General features: G+C 40.5%; 4 protein-coding genes across 5 annotated transcripts in view; all 4 read left to right on the forward strand.

Moving 5' to 3' along the window:
* Positions 1-8,917, forward strand: part of ppp1r1b (protein phosphatase 1, regulatory (inhibitor) subunit 1B) — a 31,739-nt gene extending 22,822 nt beyond the window's left edge. The window contains exon 6 of the mRNA XM_032536457.1: positions 8,908-8,917. The gene's annotated coding sequence lies outside the window, so the exon portion shown is untranslated. The remainder of the gene's footprint in view (positions 1-8,907) is intronic.
* Positions 689-11,700, forward strand: stard3 (StAR related lipid transfer domain containing 3). The gene is made up of 15 exons (XM_032536453.1): positions 689-907; positions 3,430-3,673; positions 3,796-3,873; positions 4,157-4,234; positions 4,341-4,394; positions 4,682-4,799; positions 4,884-4,985; positions 5,100-5,155; positions 5,244-5,336; positions 6,104-6,166; positions 7,890-7,985; positions 8,079-8,158; positions 8,284-8,388; positions 8,504-8,597; positions 9,710-11,700. Exons 2-15 carry the CDS (start codon positions 3,458-3,460, stop codon positions 9,830-9,832), a joined length of 1,356 nt encoding a protein of 451 aa, XP_032392344.1. The 5' UTR covers positions 689-907; positions 3,430-3,457; the 3' UTR covers positions 9,833-11,700.
* A 983-nt stretch (positions 11,701-12,683) lies between these two features.
* mreg (melanoregulin) lies at positions 12,684-15,880 on the forward strand. Of its 2 annotated transcripts, XM_032536455.1 has the most exons (6): positions 12,698-12,859; positions 13,031-13,351; positions 13,531-13,693; positions 14,066-14,156; positions 14,239-14,402; positions 14,885-15,880. In XM_032536455.1, exons 2-6 carry the CDS (start codon positions 13,260-13,262, stop codon positions 15,092-15,094), a joined length of 720 nt encoding a protein of 239 aa, XP_032392346.1. In that variant the 5' UTR covers positions 12,698-12,859; positions 13,031-13,259; the 3' UTR covers positions 15,095-15,880. The 2 variants fall into 2 exon arrangements, with proteins under 2 accessions (XP_032392345.1, XP_032392346.1); XM_032536454.1 differs by having other exon boundaries at positions 12,684-13,351.
* A 2,379-nt stretch (positions 15,881-18,259) lies between these two features.
* Positions 18,260-19,330, forward strand: tcap (titin-cap (telethonin)). The gene is made up of 2 exons (XM_032536463.1): positions 18,260-18,597; positions 18,848-19,330. Exons 1-2 carry the CDS (start codon positions 18,449-18,451, stop codon positions 19,236-19,238), a joined length of 540 nt encoding a protein of 179 aa, XP_032392354.1. The 5' UTR covers positions 18,260-18,448; the 3' UTR covers positions 19,239-19,330.
* Positions 19,331-20,721: the final 1,391 nt, after the last annotated feature.

The following is a 20,721-nucleotide window of genomic DNA, read 5'->3' on the forward strand; positions in this document are numbered from 1 at the left end:
CAGCTCATGATTATAAACGCATTCATTGTAACCTCTCATAATAATCGCCAAAAGCAAATAGAGCAGCTCACTAAATCTTCTGGAATATACTTTTTAAATGTGCTTTACCATATGAAAATACGACAATAAAATAAACACAAACAGATAAATGGCAATATGAGGGAGCAATGTAATGCATAGTATTATGTGAGAAACACTGATTTTGAAGGAACTCAGTGGGCTGTAACACGCAATCTTTATAATGATAAAGACGCACTCTGATTGTTTGCTGCTTCTTAGGCAATGTCAGTTTTCCCTAAGTAAATAAAATACAAAAAAGTATACTTAGGCAATGTCAGTTTTCCCTAAGTAAATAAAATACAAAAAAAGTATAGGTAGGCCTAAGTTAAGAAGTAGGCTAACGTTAGAGGAACAAAACAGTTAAGAGTAAGTAATAATAACTTATTATTTATTTTATTTTTTAAACTTTGTGCTTTGTGCCAGGGGCATACTGTAGCCTATTAAACTAGGAGAATGGAAAGGTTGGACATGTCCTTCTGTCATGTAGAGAATTTACATAGGAAAGGAAAGAAATGGTGAAACAATTACACAACAAGGAATACTGAGAGCAGAGCACGATGTTAGTGGAGACAATGGTAAGTTGCCAGACCTATCTTCACAGCGCTTTGAAGTAGCAAGTAGGTTTTTTTTTTTTTTTTTTAAGTGACTGGAATGAAAAGACGGGTTGAAAGGAATGGACACGGAGGCAGAGTAAAACCTGAAGGAGGCAGTAATGCAACATCGTGGATACCAACTATGGTGAAACCTCGAAGAAGAAGAAGAAAAACCATCTTGCGGCGATATTTAATCTATGAAAGGTCAGCCCCGGGTCCGGAAGGCAGGCGATGACGAGGATGCGGTAAATCAAGTACGTTTAGTTAGATTAGTGCTTTAAGTTCGTGTTTTTATGAAATAGTTTTAAGTGGGGTTATGTTAACTGTATTTCCTTGCTTCGCAGCCTTACTTTCTGTTCACTTGAGACGTGGTGTCTTTGTGACATGTTTCTTCACGGTGGAACGTTAACATTAAGCTAACCGTGGTCGCCAACATAGCCTCGTCTCTTCGCTTCATCACACCGTTTATTTACACGAGTTATCTGTAAAAGCAACCAGCGATACTGGTGATTCTTTTTGGTCTGTCTTGTTTTACTGGTAACGTTGGTCGACAGGGGTATGAACGTTAGCGTGTTAGCTTGCCTGATACAATTATGCTGAAGTACAACCAGAGAAGTTGTTTGTTTTTTAGCAGAAGTGAGGGGGGGGGGGTAGTAGCTAGCTAAGTCACTGTGGTCTAAAAACGCTAAAACAATATTTAATATGAATTTTAAAGATTTTAAGATGTCCGACTCCTATCCAAAAACAGAGGAATGGTCGTTCTAGATAAGTAGAGAAACCGGGGATGTCTCATGATGCTTGTCAACATTAAGTTAACAGTCTAGAAATAGCTAGCTAGCTAGCTAGCTATTTCTAGACTAGCTAGCTAGCTAAGTCATGAGACAATTGAAAGCCACTCAGCATTGTCTGATAGGGATTCACTGGGTTACCGATGGTCTAATGGTCAAACTTGTTGACACAGAACAGACTGTCTTTCTGTTACAAGCACTTATTCTGACAACAGTCTGATGCCAAAGTGCAGGCAGACTTCAATAAAGGCTTCAGGACTAAAATCCACTTGACGGTTATATGTGCGTTTTAATTCAGTTTTGTTTATAGTGTCGAATCCTGACCGAAATGACCTCAGGAAAGATGGAATAGGTTTAGTCAAGACCACTCTAAAGTTTACAGACACCCAACAATTCCCCCACAGTCCAATCCTGTATGTATTCATACAGCAGCACAAATAATCTGTATACACACAATCTACACACAGTATTCTGTGTAGTCCAGATTCAGATTGTAGTCTCTGTGTCATGTGTTGTTTTATAGCAACATCTTCAGTGGATAAATATTCTTCTTTAATTTAGAGGACGGTTGGCCAAAAGACAGTTGGACTGTGTTTATTTATGTAGAGAGGCTAACAATGATACCTTAATCTGTTTATCTGAACCACAGACAGATAGATAGATAGATTGATAGATAGATAGATAGTATTGATCCCAATAAAATGGGAAATATTGGTTACAGCAGCAAAATCAGTCGCACAGAATATAAATGAAATACTAGTATACAATATCATGAAATAATTCAATTCAATTCAATTCAATTTTATTTATAGTATCAATTCATAACAAGAAATCTCAAGACACTTTACAGATAGACCACACTCCGGAATTTACAAGGACCCAACAGTTTAGTTTCTCCAGAGCAAGCAACAGTGCGACAGTGGCGAGGAAAAACTTCCTTTTAGGCAGAAACCTCGGTCAGACCCGGCTCTTGGTAGGCGGTGTCTGACGGGCCGGTTGGGGTTAGAATGAGAGTGGCAATAACAAAATAGAAAAAATAGTAGTTTGTAGCAGTTCTTTGTGGTAGTTCATGGCATGCGGAGCTGTGCAGCATTACAAGGCATGTAAATAATGATAATAGGATTAAAATACAAGAACAAATATTTGAATATATATATACAAGTTGGGAATACAAAAATGTGCAACTGCTTAAATAATATGATAAATATGTAAGTAAACCAATTGTGCAGGTTGCACTCAGTGCAGTATTGTGGTGTCTCAGAGTCTTATCTAGCACCCAGTGATGACATGTTAAAAAGTTTTATTGTCTGTAGTAGGAGTGATTTCCTGTAGCGGTCCGTGTGACGTCAAAGCTGTCGGAGCCTCTTAGAGAAGGTGCTAGAGAAGGTATCTATATAGATAATGTGGCAACATACATAGAAAGATTGTCAAAAATATATGTTAAAAATCAGCATCTTAATATAACAAATGGATCAGGTGTATTTTTGGATCTTAAACCAGTTAAATTGCTTAGAAAAGTCATGAGACTGCACGCAGAGCAGCGACAGTAGTGAAGGAACAAGGAATTTTTCTCTGCTGTTATCTTTTCTTCCATTTTGCAAACACACACGCACACACACACACAGACTAGTAAAAGCAGGGTTATCAAAATAAAACATGTGGCATAACTCTTTATTACATGTTTTGTTCCCCAAACATTTTTTAGATGTTGCCTTGATGAAGACAGATTCAAACGTGTGTTCTGGATCTTAATCTTTAGAATATAAATGTATATAGAGTATTGTGAGCATTCCTTAATGTAAACGCGTTTCATTGTTAAGGTGCTACTGTAGCACACATTGAACTCAGTGTAAACTGCTTTTTATGCACAGCTTTAAAGGGGTTTTCATATCCATATTGGGCAAAAGGTGTGTGATTTACAGCCCTTGTTATGCACATTCTCTCAATTTTTTGGTTAATACAGAAGGACTTTATCTCCCTTTTTATAGGGGCGGAGTTTCCTGTCTCTTTGCAGGAATGCCGGGTGGAGACTATGGGGAGCTCGGGGGCAGCCTCCCTGCCATCGCCTCCCTGAACGCTTCCTACTCTACATCGCTGTCCCTCCCTTCCCCGTACCTGTTACCCGTACCACCCGCAGAACGCAAGGCCATTTCTGACGTCCGCCGCACCTTCTGTCTCTTCGTGACATTCGATCTGCTCTTCATCTTCCTTCTGTGGATTATTGAGCTGAATGTGAGTGTGTGTGTGAGTGTGTGTTATTTTGGGCGTGATGTTTTTACAGACATGATTTATGTCCTGTCTGCTCCAGCAGTGATGGGTTAAGACTGATTGGACTCTGCTCTGTTCTCTTGCAGATCTCCAGCTCAATCTGGGACAGCTTAAAAAATGAGGTTGTCCTTTATGACTACAGATCTTCCTTCTTTGACATCTTTGTAAGTGGGTCAATCCAACTCTGAGAACATTTAATGTAATGTCTATGTAGAAATGAGCAGAAAGATACTCATGTTCAACCTACAATGTATTTATTTATTTGTGGACCAGGGAGATATTGTATTATAGTATGTGAATGAGTTGTCCAAGTTTTATCATTTATCATAAAATTTATTGACACAAGAGGAAGACATGTTAACATAAGTCAACATGCCTGAACCACATGATAATTTTAGATGCCCGTGGTCCTTTTTGTATTCTTTTCTTCCTTCCTCCTTGTCTCAGCTGCTTGCCTTGTTTCGTTTCCTGTGTCTACAAGTGGGTTACGCTGCTTTTCGGTTGAAGCATTGGTGGGTTATTGCGGTAAGTGAGCTAAGGCACAGGGAAGCACACACTAATGAAATAATGTTAAATCTCTTATTAGCAGATCTGGGTGTGAATTATAACATAACTCGTCCTTCCTCCACAGGTTACCACTCTAGTGACCAGCGTCTTCCTCGTTGTTAAGGTCATCGTATCTAGTGTGAGTGTCCCCCTCCTGCCTCTGCTACCTTTTTACAGTCGTGTACATGTGGTTGATGCCTATCATTCAAAACCACAGAGACTTTTTCACTTTTGTTTTTGTGCCAGTAAATCTGCTGTCTGACCTGACGATGAGCTAAGACTTTTTATCATTTATTTTATGCAGCACAGAGGAACCTTTTTACAGCTCTCGTTCTTTTATATATATTTTATATTCAACAATAGGGAAGTAACAACATAAAATACAACCACTTCTCTTATTGGTACGTGGTTTCTGTCTCTACACAGCTCCTTTCCCAGAATGCCTTTGGCTATGTGATTCCCATCACTTCGTTTGTGGTGGCCTGGCTGGAGACCTGGTTCCTTGACTTCAAGGTGCTCACTCAGGAGGCCGATGACGAGAGAGGTGAGAGAAAGATTTTGTTTGTTTGAACACGACTCCGCCAACATCTTTCTCCTTTTTTAAACTATTTTTCTTCTTTGACATCAGCCTACCTGGCAGCAGTGAACGCAGCCTGTGAACGAGCCCCCATGATCTACCCCCGCGCTGTTTCAGACGGACAGTTTTACTCTCCACCTGAATCCGTCGCAGGTGATGTCTGCGCCTCTGTTGTGATCGGTCCTCGTTTAATCAGCCCTTAGTGGGTTTATTATTTCCTGTATTTGAGCCACAATTTTTATTTTTGCTCTGAACTTGTGTTTGCAGGATCTGAAGAGGATCTGGATGAGGAGGGTCTTGGACGTAAAGCTGTCACTACACAGGTACCTGCATCAGTCTGAGGAGTCTCTATGCCCCTCCCCTACTGATCATGACTGATCTTTTTCTTTCCTTTTCTCACTCTTGTTCCAGGAGAAGGAGTATGTCAGACAGGGTCGTGAGGCCATGTCTGTGGTAGAGCAGATCTTAGCCCAGGAGGAAAACTGGAAGTATGAAAAAAACAATGTGAGTGAATAATTTAGCTTCAAAATATTTGATCTATCCAGTACAGAAGTGTCTTCTCTCTTCCCCTTTGGTTTGCGGTCACATGCATAACTACAGTGCTAAAATCCTTTGTCCACCACAGAGCGCTGACACGGTGACTTTACACTGTAAAATGCTTAGTATGGATCTTGGTCATAATTCTTTAAAGGGGCTGTCCTCAACTTTCAGATTATTATTCATTGGTGGACTAATTGCGTCCTGAGTTAGTCCCTAGTTCCCTTGGGTTATGTGTTAATGTTGGGGGGAAAAATACTATTGGCTGACACATCTTTATCAGATTTATTTAAACTCTCAATACCAGCATCAGCTTCGTCAATCCAGTACTGGTCGGGCTGTACTGTTTACCCAATATGGATCCAGTTAAGTAGCTTGTTTGGAGAGAAATAAAAGGCCCAGATGGGCATTCAGAGTACTAAAACTACAACACACTGCTTAGATGGATCACATATTTGCCATGTAGTTAATTCAATATTTTGCACACAGTTCTTTGCTAATATAAGAGAAACAGATTTAGTGAGACTCTGAACTCTGTGAAACATCATTTAGCAGCTTGGCCCCAGCTAGAACACTAATCAAACTCTTGACACATTCACTGCAGGAATTATTTGTAGTTCTTATCTGAATCTGAAATTTTCATTTTACCACAAAATAGGTTGAGGTTTTTGCTTAGATACACTGAAACGAAAGAGAACTAATCATCCTACTAACAGTATTTTGTTTCATTTCAGGACTTGGGAGACTGTGTCTACACTCTAGAGATCCCCTTCCATGGGAAGACTTTCATTCTGAAGGTACAGCGGCACTTTGTGTATTCATTGTGAAACCGTGTCTCACCAAGACACATGCTCTAGTAGTGATCCAAGTCCAGCATATTTAGACCAACAATACTTTTATTTTTTGCCATTTTACATGAATATTTACACATTTGTAAACTATTATCAAGTGTTTTTTTCAAGCTGTTTAATGCCATTTAGTATTATAATTCATTAAGACTGAATATAGCATATGTTTGATGCCATATTCATTCTCATTGGTTCTATGTTTATGACTAATTTTGTACTACATCATTGTAACTGTAAAGAGTAGGTCAGGCTGTATCAGTGCAGCTTTCACAATCCTTTTAAACACTGCCGTAACTGTGTTAAGTACACTTTGCAGCTAACAGGCATGTATGTACTGTATTTGAACAACCTCTAGAGTTCACTGGGATGAAATAATAGAGACTAATGTGGTGTTAAATCAGACATTGAAAAGACTTCCTGGTGATATTCTACTAGCTTCAGAGCAACTCACATTGCAAAGGAGTTCCTCTAGCAGGGATCATTTCCCAGAGAGATAGTCAAAGGAAGCCTGCTATTTACAGGATGTTACATTAAGGTGACCAGATTTCTCAGACAATAAAAATAAAAAATCCATCCTTATACTTCAAGATAAAAAGTCCTAATATTTCAAGATAGAAAGTCTTAATATTTCAAGATAGAAAGTCCTAATATTTAAAAATAGAAAGTCCCTATAGTCTTAATATTTCAAGATAGAAAGTCTCAATATTTCATAATGTTGTAATGTTTACTGAACTACTGACAGCTTTTGCTTTACTGCTCAAGGCTTGTTTCTGCAACAGCTCATTGAGAATCAGATACAACAAAAACTACTGAGGAAATATTTTCCTTTGACATTGATGCAGCATTAAACTAGATCGCTGCAATGTAAGTTAATAGGATAATTATCCAGCTTGTATTTACGTTCATAAAAGTGCTTGTTTAGCTGCTAACAGAGTCAGATTAATATTCTAATTGTCTGACAACATTATGGAAAGGATTTCAAGAGGTCGACCTTTCTGTTAAAGATTAAGATCATTTTTAAAACATAAAGTCCGCGAAATTGCGTTCCTAAACCCACCAGACTCCATGTAATAACCAGTGATTTTAGCATCGTAAAACACGGCTTCTAAACCTCTCTGAGCACCGGGGCTCGGGCTGCCTGGAGCCTGCGTGTGTAGGTGTGCGATTTCGCTACGTTTTGTCAGTTTTTTCTTTCTTTCATTCCAATTTCGGGTCTTTCATTCACAGTGAAACCGTGACATTTCCGGGGACAGATCCAGCCGGGGACACGTAGCCAAAATCGGGGACTGTCCCCGGAAATCGGGGACGTCTCATCACCCTATGTTACATATCACCTAAATGATAAACCTGGCCTTGTCCTAACACAGCCTCACATTCACACACTTATGCTCTATTTAATTAAATGCTCTGTTTGTTGTCATGTTTTTTTCTTCCTTTTTTGTAGAACAACAGGCATCAGCAGTGTGTTGATTCTAAAAATGTCCATAGAAACTATGATGACCTTAAATACAATCTTTCTTTTTACTAGCTAGTTAACTTTGAAAGGCTAAGGCCTTGTGACTGAAGTGTGATTAAAAAGTGACAAAATAAAAGTGTTACGCAGGAAATCCCATTCTAAGACAAGTTTAAAAGAGGCGTTTTGTAATGTTTGTGTATTGTTGTTTATGTTCAGGCCTTTATGCAGTGTCCTGCTGAGCTTGTGTATCAGGAGGTCATTCTGCAACCAGAGAAGATGGTCCAGTGGAACAGAACTGTTTCCGCCTGCCAGGTGACAACTTGTGATGTATTTCTACTCATGTTTTTGAATAATTTTCATTGTGTTGTGCCGCAGTCTTAACAGTGCTGTCTGCCTTCTCCTCAGATCCTTCAGAGGGTTGACGATAACACTCTAGTATCATATGATGTCTCCTCTGGAGCTGCCGGGGGAGTTGTGTCTGCGAGGTACATGCGAGTACAGCATACAACTTCAATATGTGGCTGTTTATTATCTGTCTCCTCATTTTCATGCAGACTGCAGGTCTGAAATAAAGTAAACTGACGGACCAATTTGATTTTCTTTCCTTCAGGGACTTTGTTAATGTTCGGCGGGTGGAACGCAAACGAGACTGCTACCTGTCTGCCGGCATGGCAACTGACCACGACGGCAAACCTTCAAGCGGTCGCTACGTCAGGTGAGATTATGAACTTTGTGACAAAATTTGACAAAAGTGCTGTTGTGTTTAGTTTAATTTCTTAAACTTCTCTGTCTTCTCTCCTTCCTTTTTTTTAATTTATTGTTGGCCTCAGAGGAGAGAACGGTCCAGGAGGATTTGTGGTGCTCAAATCCAGCAGTAACCCGTCCGTCTGCACCTTCATCTGGGTCCTCAACACAGACTTGAAGGTGAGAGGATACACGCCTCAGTTAATTTGCCACTTCAGGTAATTTGAGGCAAGATGGGATCATCTTTGCCTTGAAGATTGGTAAAATTCAAATGTTCTGTAATTAGAAAAAGAGTGCTGCAGCAACAAATAGTGACTGGGTCCATAAAAATAGAATGAGAATAGAGCAAAAAGAAGTTTTTGAACATGACTCAATCAGTAATTCAATAATAATAATACTAACACATTTTTTATTGCGCTTTTCTTTTTTTTTTAAGATTATTTTTTGGGCTTTTCCGCCTTTATTTGATAGGACAGCTAGGTGAGAAAAGGGAGAGAGAGGGGGAAGACATGCAGGAAATCGAACCCTGGACCTCTGCATCGAGGCATAAACCTCTCAGTATATCTCTACCACTGAGCTAACCCGGCCACCTGTAGCACTATTCTAGACACTCAAAGACACTTTACAGTTTTTGTTACAAACAGACAAAACAAAACAGACGGTGCGTAGACAAGGTCACTTGAAAGACAAAAAAGAGAAAAGGGAAACTAAAAGGTGCTTGGACAGGCATAGAATGTATTAACGTATAAATAACAAGGATGAACATTTGAATTGCAGAACACACTGAGACAAAGAAAGTTTGGTTACACTTTACTTGAAGGTATCAACATAAGAGTGACATGACTCTGTCATGAATGGGTCATAAACATTATAAACAGGTCATAAACGTTTATGACATGATGCATCTTTCAGTAAGTGTCATTGGGTTTTGTCATAACACGTTATGGGTCAGTGTCATGTCACTCTGTAGATAATCTAAAGTAAAGTGTTACCGGACGTTTTAAGCTGCTGAGCAGCTGATGGGAATCTTACTGAACAAATTGAATTGTTGACGTGACAATGACGCTGGAAACGTCTCTCGGGACCATGGATGTCTTTACATAATGCCATAGCAATATCTCAACATAGTTGTTGAGATATTTACATTACGTGGTGGAGCGACAGACTGCTATCAATAGAGCATGCTGTTACCATAGATAAAAATGAAAGAAATTCATAAATAAATTTCAGGTGTGCAGGTAAGTTACGTGTAAGAAGCCCAGAATTAACAGTCACTGTTTGTGTCTCGTCAGGGCCGACTGCCCCGCTACCTCATCCACCAGAGTCTGGCCGCCACCATGTTTGAATTCATGTCCCATTTACGGCAACGTATAGCTGAGCTGCGGCCCTCGTTCCGCTCCCACCAACACACATAAAACAGGAGAGACATCTAACTTTGACTGAGAGATGTCCCTATTCTTTTCTGTTTGTGGACCCCAAAAAATGTGCTTTAGCACTGAAGGGATGTGCTAACCTGACTGAGAACACTTGTGAGACTTGTAACCACACTTCAGTCACAAAGAGGAGTTTTTCAGATTTCAAAGACTATGTTCCTCCTCATCCTTAAACTTTAACGTTGTTTTTTTTAAGCGTGATCACATACATATTTTTATGTGGACCTGTAATTGTCTTGCTGTGTCCCTCGCCGTGCAATGAGTACTGTGCTTCCTGAATCTGCTAAGTTGTCTTGTGGCAGGGTGGACATTATTGAAACAAGAAAACCTGTATGAGCATCCCAGTGAATGTCACTGTTTAGGCATCTGTTTCACTTGTTACAAAAGAACTGGTGCAGTGGCACGAAGCAGCTGTCTCCCTGAGCCTTTTCTTACTGCACACATTGATTTGCTGCTTTTGTTTTAATTATTTTGTTTGTATGTTTTCACTGTATCATCTTAAATGTGTTTCTCTGGTGCACCTGCCCTAAAAGAAATCCACACTTCACAGCCATATTCTACACAAACACTTAATTTAAATGGGTAAAAGCTATATCCACAAAGTTTATTCTCCTTTTCTACACTGTAATAGATGGGGAAATGTGTCACCTAATCACCACTAGAGGGACGCACCACTGTTCCACATAGTGAAAGCCTCCTGCTGTGGTTTGATATCATCCTCTATCCCAAGGTGAAAAAATTGGTTAACATGTAACGAATTGTTACTGAGGGTCTTTAATGCTGCTTTTGTTTTGCATGTCGGGATCAGCCAGGAAATCAAACCAGTTAGTTAGATGAGGTGATGTGCTGCAAACGCCTTGTCAAGCTCATTAAGACAAATGAAGATGATGGTGATACTGTTCATAAATTGGGCTGCTGTATACTAACTAAAGCTAATTTTGGTGCCAATAACCTGTAGTGGCCTTATATTGAAAGAGCTGACTCATTATTTGTCTTCAAAAGTTATTACTGTACGGATTTCCATTGACTTTAGTTGTGGCTTCCCTCCGGGCCCGAGATGTGGCACTGAATGATGTTTTTCGATCATTTCTTTATTAGAAATGTCACTTCTAGCTTGAGTTTTAGCTTTGTTTAAAGTCTGTACATTCATACAAATCACGATTTAACAATGCGAATGTAATGAAAACTAAAAAGACTGAGGTCTGGTCATTGGTTCTGTGTAGTTGAACCAAAGAGAGTGACTTGTTCTTCCATGTGCTTTTCAAACTTGAGAAATAAGACATGAAACAACTTTATTGAAATGTTCATACGTTGGAACAGCATGTGTATGGGTGTAAACGGATTAATGTGAGTGTATTGTGGTCATTCGCCACATCACACCCGCATCACGGCCACACGGCCTTGAAGCATTTTACTTTGTAAGCCCAGGTTGTTTGTGAATGCTGCAATCAGTCTGAAATTAGTCATTTTTATGAAGTCAGACAAGGAGCTAGAGATTTAAGGGTATTGGTTTTAGTTACATTCACCACAGTATTGACAGAATGTTGTTAATGATATCAACATTTTGGTGCCTTTAACATAGTCACATTACATGTCCGCCTTTTCTTTTTCTTTTCATTTATTTTATACTGTTGAATCAATTCTTAATATGTTCAGCAAAGTTATACTGTATGAGTATAAAGATTGCTTTGGGTACATGTTTTCTTTGAAAGCTTTTTTTTATAATATTTTGAATGTGTCTATAGACCATTCATCAAACATGTTAATTTAAAGCCATCACATACTTTATACTGACCAACCGTCTTTCAGTCTTAACCAGTGTCTTATGTCTAATAAAAATATAAACTCATGACTGTATTCCAGTTTCCAAGCCTCATTTAACTTGCCGTCAAAACCAGTTGTTAGTATAAACCTCTTGCTTTAAAGTATGTGTATGTATGTATGTATGTATGTACGTACACTACTGGTCAAAAGTTTGGGGCCACTTAGAAATTTCCATTCCACTCGATGTTAGACAGAATACCAGCTGATCTGAGTGGGGGGCTGATCTTTAATGCAATATCTACATTGCTCATTATCAGCAACCATTCATCCAATGTTCCAAAGGCCCATTCTGTTCACTAATCTGATATCATTTAAAAAAAAATAACTGAGAAAACATTGGAGAACCCTTTTACAATTATGTAAGCACATAATGTAATATGAAAACTGCTGCGCTGGTTAAAAAAACAATGCAACTGATCTCAACTGGTATTCTGTCTATAATGGAGTGCAATGGAAATTCCAAAGTGACCCCAAACTTTTGACCGGTAGTGTATATCTTGCACAACCTACATAATTTTACATATATAATTTTACCTTCCCTGTAATGTGATACTGAATGACTCTTATATCATGGTAGTTTCTACCCGTATACGTTCCAGCATTGGATCCTAGGGGTGTTTATGTCATGAACAATGTTACCATGTGACCTGGGCCTATGTCACATGTGTGTCAGCCTGTTGCAATGTTCACAATGCTTAACCAGACCCCTGCTTTTTCTTTGAAAGACTTTTGTAAACTCAGATATTCTATGAAATCTAAATCCATACAAAGATTCTAATTCCCCACATGTATACAGATTCATGGTTAACCCTGACCTCAGTGATGCAATGAACTTAAATAATCCTTCGTACAGCCGTGGTAGATTGGATTTAGAGTGTGTAATCAGACCTACTGTTAAAAAGGAGATGTGTTGTCCTCAGGGCAAAACCCAATGCTAAGGACAAGAGATGGAGCAGCTCACATGATTGTGTTGTGACTGTCTTCTGAGGCTGTGGTTGTGTGAATGTGTTTTATTTAAATCGATGAGAGAGCGAGGGTTAGGCTTTTGTCCTCTTCGTAAGGCTGATGAAAAGCACCAGTCCTTGGGATGCCATCTGCCTGAGCTGCTCTACCCGGACAGGCTCCGGCTCATGATCTGGATGTGGAGCCCTGACTGGGCCCTTAAAATGGGAAGCTGAAAATTAGGTAGAGTTTGGGGATCAGTGACTTGTTTTGTAACTTTTTTTAACCTGATTTTCTTTCTGATCATTTTTACCAAATGTTCTTCCTCTGAGAGAGAAACCAGGTCATTAAGATTCATTCTAGTGGACCACATGTTGGGACACGTGCCTTTTCTTAATTTTCTTTTATACATAGGCTGTGAATAAGGTATCTTCTCTAAAGAGAAAGCATGTACAGCACAGAAGTGTTGTGAAATTAAACGCAAAACAGCTGAGTTCATACATATCAGACCAGGCTTACCACTGGAATCAGCTTTACTATTGCTTGAAAAACCAAGGAAGTTGTTCTACCTTTCAAAGAACTGAAGTCTGATTTACGTCTGGATTATCAACCATTGTGAAGACGTACTACCCATTGACTCTAAATGGGTTCAGCGTTTATGAAGCTCTGCTGCTGTTGCTGCTACGATAGTGGGGACGACGATGACGAAGATGAGGAAAAGCAACCTTTATTACCGTAAGAAGACCACCTACCACTTTAACACGATTATCATCATGTACACATAATGGAACAATACACCAAAATTGTATTTTCTGATGTCACTAAGTACCGTAATTGACATGGGTCACCTTTGATTATGTATGTACATCAGCTGTATGAAAGTGTATTTATTCCTTGTGTGTGTTGGCAAACAGTCAGGATCCTTTGGAGTATTTTAACCGTGAAGTCCAGAAGCGTCGTGATGAGGAGACCAACCTGTGGAGTGAGCCAGGAGACCCCAGCCACTCGGAGAGAGATGATGACCGGGTCCTATACGGCCTGCTGCAGGCCAGGAACAAGACCCGCATGGGATCCACGGTATGTGAGGAAGGTCTTTATTGACACAGAATAGTCTTGAGGCTTTATTCAATCATGTTAACCAGAAGTTCAAAAAAGAAACAAATAACTTGTTAAAAAAGACTTCCAGTTGACTCTAACTGGTGCAAAAAAGGTCTGAAATGCACCTACAGAAGGTGCTAAAGAGTGAAAAAAGTGCAACAGACAGAAAACATGAATGACAAATCATCTTAAGCTGTATAAACGTATTATGATCTGTCATTCAAACCAGCTATGGGGCAGCAGGACAGTGGTTAAATGATCTAATTACAAGAGAGTAAACTGGAAGAATCTCTCCTATGAGAGAAATTCAACAAAAAATAGTTTTTACAGCTTTGTCCTTTTCTTGTTCAGGGCTATCGCAGACTAAGTATTGGCATCGATGCCATGAGAGATACCCGTCGAGAAGTCCGAGACAAATGGAAGACAGTCATGGAGCACTTAGGTAACGCTGGACAGATGAGATGTGGGACAGATTTACACTTCTACATACAGAGTAACTGGACATGGTTTGCCTTCTTCTCTAGGTTTCACAGCGGAGGCCGACTCGCTGCTGACGGTGTCTGCTGGAGCCTCATATGACCGTATGCGTAATGCCCCCGCAGCACGTGCCATGCTTAATACGCTCCACAGTGAGACTTCCCTCTTCAGCAGCAGAGAGCCACCACCAGAGAGATATCTACTAATCTTGGTGAATTTTGAACTCATACCGATCCCTCAAGTGAAAGTGCCATTGCTGTGACCTACAAAAGCACCCTTGGTTGGTGTGAGATATATGACTCATCCTAATCAGGACCTAACACTAAATGAGGGTGGGTTTACTCTGTCCCTGGGCTCCATGCCATAACAAGGGGTACCTTTTCTCAACCCCTTTGGAGCCATCTTGTTAAATAGGTCTAACTGCAACTTCACTATCCAAAAAGCCATTTAGCTCCTGTTACCTGTGTCTCCAAGGCTAGGGGCATGAACTCAGAGGCTTATCTTATCATTTTTAAATGGCTAAAAGATAAATGAATCAAGATTCTTCCAGAGGTTCAGACCACAGGCTCTGGGCGATGTAGGTTGACCTATGCAATTCCAGTGGTGCAGTGACACTAACACTCATATTCTGACAATAATCCCATTCAGTTTTGCTGTCTCAACCACTTCTACTCTTTCTTTACCTCTTCACAGGATCGTCTCCTGTATCTAGATATAGCTGAAGATTTTCTGGAAAAGGCCAGGAGCTTCTATCCTCCAAAGGATGATTCTGACGAGGAGGAGTCGGGCCTTGCCATAAACCTGCCGCTGCTGCTGGCCAGGGTAGAGGCCATGAACGGAAAAGGCAATGAAGATGAGGACGAGAGCGGAGGAGATGATGAAAACTTAAGTGACAGATCTTAAGATCTAGTGGCTGCAATAATAATAAATACATGGCAGGGGGCAGTAGTCATCAACCCTGGAGGCAGGGGTGAAAGAAATGCATAGCTCTTAACTTCAAGTTTTTTTTCCCAAGTGTGGTTTTTCTCCCACAACTGCACAGCTTGAGTCTTATTCTGTTTTCACTACTCAAAATCTAACAGGGCTTTTTCAAATGTCCTGGTAAATGTTACAGGGGTTTTTAATGTCTGTATCTTTGTTTCTGTCTACCACAGTGTTTTATCAAGTTCTTAGCCTGTTGATTGTTCAGCTGTTTTGAACCTTCAGGGTAGCGATGTTCCTTTGAGCAGATCCTCTTTATGTTTTGTCCTATGATTATTAACACGCCTTCCATCACATGATCGGTAACAACACTGAAAAAATAGCCCAGAGATCTAATATTTCTAACAGTTTCACAACGTGTGTATTGATACTTTTAGCTCATAATCTACATTTAGTTTCAATCATTCAGGTAAATAGCAGATGGAAATACAGTACAGTATGTTGAAGCATTTAAATTGGTTGTGTATGTGACTGAGGTGACTTTTAGGTAATGCATGAGGGTGTTTTCTCCCCTCCAGCAATTAATTACCTAAAATGTGAAAGATTTCTAGGCTCATATTGACGTTTGTGTATGTGTTCTTGTGTCCAGTTTATGATGAAATAAAGTTCCAGCCTAAAGCCTGTACGGTGTCACATGGTATGATAACTTCTCTGGGGCTGCCTCATGTGAAGTGATAGGAGTTTCCATTTACTAAAAACTTACACAAAGAAGAATAGAAGAATTTGCAAATCCGAAACTGAAATAGGATTGTGTGTCAAGTGAGTATTAAGCAGTTATGGAAACTGTGTCACGAGAGCAACGTTCCTTTGAGGGTCTTCTTCAGTTTGTTACTGTGCTTTTGTGTTACATGTTGGCTGTGTGTACCCATTACTGGCTTACACTGATCCACAGACATACCTTAATCCTGGCCTTGTGCTGTCTGTATGGTGTCTGACCATCCCAGAGACCAGGCCGGGGTGCAAGATGGATGGTGGAAAAGGAGTGTTGGTGGTGGTCAGCTGCTTGTTGTTATGTAAGACACTCTTTTGAGGGCACATGTTTGAACATAGCACCAGCCTGCTGACACACACACACACACACACACCTCTGTAATAGCTGGTAACACTTGACACTTGCTCTTGGGGGAATTACTAAAATTGTTGGTTGCTTTGTAAATTATAGTGTGGTCTGGACCTACTTTATCTGTGTCTCAGTGTCTCAAGATAACTTTTGTTATGATGTGATACTATAAATACAATGGAATTGACTCTGTGGTGCCAGTATGAAGCATAAGAGACAAGTTGAAGATGGTGTGCAGGAATGTATAGTCCACTTTCCCTCTGATACTTTTTGCTGCTAATAAAGCACTGTGTGTCGGGTCTGATTCAGTCTTCTTCTATTACTCAAACTTGCAACATTTTGTCTTTTCTACCACCTTCTGACAGGCCTGGGTTTTATCCTGCAATTGCCCTTCTCCCCCCCTCCCTCTGACTCCCTGTATCTTTCTCTGTGACAGCTCATTTAAATGTCACTTCCCAGCAGCTATGGCAGCGCTGTTATGCAACACAAAGCTTGTTTTGGCCGGGTGTGGCCTGCTGCTGGTGGAGAGATGACTGTGACAGTGATGATCACTGTGACAGGGCTCACCTCACTGTTCACCTTTACACACCATTTCACACACCTGGCTTCATTAGCATAGCTTGACTCACCCAAAAACAGCAAGGAGATGACAGCTATCTGATGCCCTTTTTCTGTTTTAGCAAGCTGAATTCTCAAATTATAACTAAAACTCTGTGCAGTCTCCATTTTTTTTTTACAGTCTATTATTGCTCTCTGTCATGTCGACTCTAAAAAGAGAATCTCAAAACTGAAGGACCTGGCATAGTGACTTACTAGGTTTCTAAAGTGACATTTCATCGTTGCTATGATGTCATAACATGACTGAAGGCATGACCCCAAGGATGCCTACGGTGTGCTTCTTTCCCGTCTGACGCTAAACCAATAAGTAATGTCACCCTAATGAGAAGTTACAAGAAAATATTACCGTACTTGACAGACAGGGAAAATAGCATTTACTGTAACATTGGATATTCAGGGCATGAAGAGTCAGTAGAAAGGAATGGCAGTCATAGACAGCTATTGATTTAATATCATTATTTGGCACAGATTTAGCAGATTGCACATTTGTATCATAACTACATGTGAAACTAATGAAAAACACATTTAAAGACAGTGTGATTGATCTCATCATTAGGATAATTTATGTTGTGTGTGTGTGATATCAGTACCTGATGTGGAAGAATGAGTCAGAGTCAGGGATCGGTTGTAACATCACACCAACAGACAACTGTCAGATGTGTGTGTGAGTGTGTGTGTGTTTCTTAGTCTGTAACCTGAGTTGATTATGCCTTGCGTGGCGCTCTGTCACCGGGGTAATGAATCACTGGGGATGTACGGAGTCAGTGCACTGTAATGGCATTTAATGAGGGGGGTTTGATGTTGTCACAGGGCACAGCTGTTGTATAAACTCCTTCTCAACTGTATTATGATTTTAAAGTCAGCCGGCTACTCCATAAAGTTCTCTAGCTTTTCACCTATTCTCTTCAAGTAACAGATGTGTTGTGGTTCTGATGCATACATATTTAACCTACTGCCTGAAATATCCTTTGTGTATAAAAAACAGCTGCATCCTTTCTGTTTTTCCACATTAATGCGGTGTCATTTGCTGCTTCGTGTACATCAAGACCAAAACCTTATTAAGACTCCTCTCCAAAGACATAACCTGTGCGTGTGTGTTTGTGTGTGTCTGTCTGTCTCTCTGTGTCTGTCTGTGTTTATATAATCACCATGCAGAGTGTCTCTATGATACTTTCCACTCTGACACCACAATCCCAGCTGAAGTAGAAGGTGCTGACGGATTACAGAGAGGACTGGGCATACAATTTGAAAATCAGGGGGGTTTTATCCCAATTACCCTTAACCCCTCCTCAAAGTTTGGACTTCCAGTTCTCAGGACACAGAGCACTTGGTGTCAAATGTCATTGCACACTGATTGTAGGGTGACAACATGGATCCGGAATAGCAACAGAACATCTATAAAGGTCGTGGACAGACCCGAGCCCAGGCAGAGGCAGCACAAAGAGAGAGAAAGAGAGAGCCAGGAGATACAGCCAGCTGGAGCATCACTGTCCCCTTAAACAAACAGCCTCATCACAGACACAACACCAGACCTTAAGACCGATCAATAACCCAGTGGAGGTGATAAATCCAAGACAAATCTTCCTACAGCAGAGACGATGCCAGTCAATACCGTCCTGGAGAAGAGTAACGGTGTGGTGGTGGGAGCTGAGCTGACCTGCAGCCTTCGGGAGGAGAACAAGGCTCACAGGGAGAGCTACAGCGCTGACTGGCATAGTGTCAGTCTCAAGACTCAACCTCAGGACAGGTGAGAGCTCACATGCCAAACAACACATTCTGCATGTCCCCTTAGGGGGAAAGGTTTCTATTTCTACCAATAACATTCTGGCTGTGATTTAAAATCTCCCTTACCATCATCAGAATTGGATTGAGGTCTATTTGACAATTCTTGGTAGAACTGTTGTCATATTAGAGGGCAGTAATACTCTAATCAAGTAGATAAATCACAGTGATTGATCCCACGGTTTCTGACTTCCACTTTTCTCTAATGCCCGCAGGCAGACAATGAACATGAATGACGACTCTCGTAGGGAAACTCTTTCCCGTCAGTGGCAAGCCCGTCCGCTGAAACAAATCTGCCCCTCTGGTGTCTTCAGAGTGGGCACTGTGGAAAGAGGGGTGAGGGAGCACCAGCTGCTGCCAAAGAGAAAAACTCTCCCCTTGCCGATCTTCACCCCCGCAGAGTTGGGTGTCAGGCTTGGACGTGGAGCCCCACACACCGAGGAGGACCTGCATACCTTCCCCACCCCAGACGGAGTCTGTCCTAGCAAGAGGACCGTGGACGAGATCACAAGAGACCTCCCCCCAGTCAAGCCAACCCTCATGGAGTTTTTCAAAGCACCCAGAGACCTGGGTCGCTCCATGTCTCAAGAGGCCCAGAGAGGGTGAAAAACAAAAAGAGAAAGAAGAGTTGTTAGGAAGGGACAGGATGGGTGACAATTGGGAAGGAGTATGCATTGAACTATGTGTGTCAGGAAAGAGCATGACAAGATATATATATATATATATATATATATATATATATATATATGTATATATACAGTATATATCTCTAGTGACAGTCATCCAAAACTGTAAATGTTTAGCACATTGTTGTTGGCATTTGGTGATGAATGGTTCTAGAAATAGCATTGTGATGAAGAGGCAGGGTGTGTGTTCTCAGCTGTGCCATGGGCTGATCCCTGCCTGTGCTGGCCAGCTGGCCTCAACATATCACCGATCTCTCAGTGGAATCACTGCAACCCAGCTATTCCTTAACAATGCTACATACAACATTTTGATGCCTTTATTTTGCATTGAAATGTGCAAATATCATTGTAAAGTACATCAAAGTGTTCTTGGAGATCAGATTAATAGATCGTGCGTGTAATAGGTGGTGAGGGGGTGCAATGACACAGAAAGTGACGGATGGAAAATGATATGCATAAGGAAAGAGGGATAGTCAGAGGTGAAGAGGAGGAGTGAGGGGGCTGGGTATGTAACTTCCATACCTCTACAAGCCCTTGACAATATCTGTAGAGAGTATAGAATTCTCCGGTGTGATCACACACTACAGCTGTGTGAAATGATTAGGTGTCTAATTAGGAGGACTTAGAAAAACTAATAACACACTGTATACTAAGTGATCTGTCTTGTTAGTTGATATGTGGACAGATACTGTATTAGTTAAGAACGCCTATTCTTCTGAATGAATTTTTAATGTGTGCAATCATGTCTAAATATTTTTCCTAGATATTTATATTTTTACTAATAAAAGCTGAGCTGCTCTTCACTTCTCATTGTGTTTTCTTTTAAATGGAAAATGAACATATTCTCATTACATTTAATGGTGAATGGAAAAGGCTTTGTCGCATGGTAAGGGTAAATAAGTTTAAAAGCTGAGTGAGTGTGGACATGTTGGCTCAGTTGGTAGAGCAGGTGCACATAGAGGTTTACTACTCAATGCTCGGTTTGGCTTCGACCTATGGCCCTTTGCTGCATGTCGTTCCCACTCTCTCTCCCCTTTCATGTCTTTCAGCTGTCCTATGAAAATAAAGGACTAAAATCCCCCCCAAAAAATTAAAATGAAGCTGAGTGACAAGTAATCCCAGCTTCATTTTACCTGGTTCCTGACCAGGCAGTGAGAGCTGAGCTAGGCTGCAAGGACAGCGTTATAACTCTAATAACACTATCTTGCTGCTTTAGGCAGTTTCATCACTGTATAAAGTCTAATAGATTGGAATAGAGTTCATTGATACCTGGGGACATTGGGTTGTGAACAAAATAAAATGGGATAAGTATAATTACAGCAAAAAGGGGTTATAACCTAAACAACGATCCAATGTGGTGATAAATCCAAACATGAATGAAAATAGAAATAATGTGAATAAGC

Source organism: Etheostoma spectabile, chromosome 15 (genome assembly GCF_008692095.1).
Source record: "Etheostoma spectabile isolate EspeVRDwgs_2016 chromosome 15, UIUC_Espe_1.0, whole genome shotgun sequence".
In the NCBI taxonomy this organism is placed as follows: domain Eukaryota; kingdom Metazoa; phylum Chordata; class Actinopteri; order Perciformes; family Percidae; genus Etheostoma; species Etheostoma spectabile.

What these genes read in the sequence shown, in the direction of transcription:
- tcap (XM_032536463.1), top strand. Translation starts at nt 18,449, where the DNA reads ATGCCAGTCAATACCGTCCTGGAGAAGAGTAACGGTGTGGTGGTGGGA. An exon ending in AAGACTCAACCTCAGGACAG is followed by an intron (nt 18,598 to 18,847) that starts GTGAGAGCTCAC and finishes TAATGCCCGCAG; the next exon opens with GCAGACAATGAACATGAATG.
- mreg (XM_032536454.1), top strand. Translation starts at nt 13,260, where the DNA reads ATGGGTTCAGCGTTTATGAAGCTCTGCTGCTGTTGCTGCTACGATAGT. An exon ending in GACAGTCATGGAGCACTTAG is followed by an intron (nt 14,157 to 14,238) that starts GTAACGCTGGAC and finishes CTTCTTCTCTAG; the next exon opens with GTTTCACAGCGGAGGCCGAC. An exon ending in AGAGATATCTACTAATCTTG is followed by an intron (nt 14,403 to 14,884) that starts GTGAATTTTGAA and finishes ACCTCTTCACAG; the next exon opens with GATCGTCTCCTGTATCTAGA.
- stard3 (XM_032536453.1), top strand. Translation starts at nt 3,458, where the DNA reads ATGCCGGGTGGAGACTATGGGGAGCTCGGGGGCAGCCTCCCTGCCATC. An exon ending in GTAAAGCTGTCACTACACAG is followed by an intron (nt 5,156 to 5,243) that starts GTACCTGCATCA and finishes CTCTTGTTCCAG; the next exon opens with GAGAAGGAGTATGTCAGACA. An exon ending in GGAAGACTTTCATTCTGAAG is followed by an intron (nt 6,167 to 7,889) that starts GTACAGCGGCAC and finishes GTTTATGTTCAG; the next exon opens with GCCTTTATGCAGTGTCCTGC.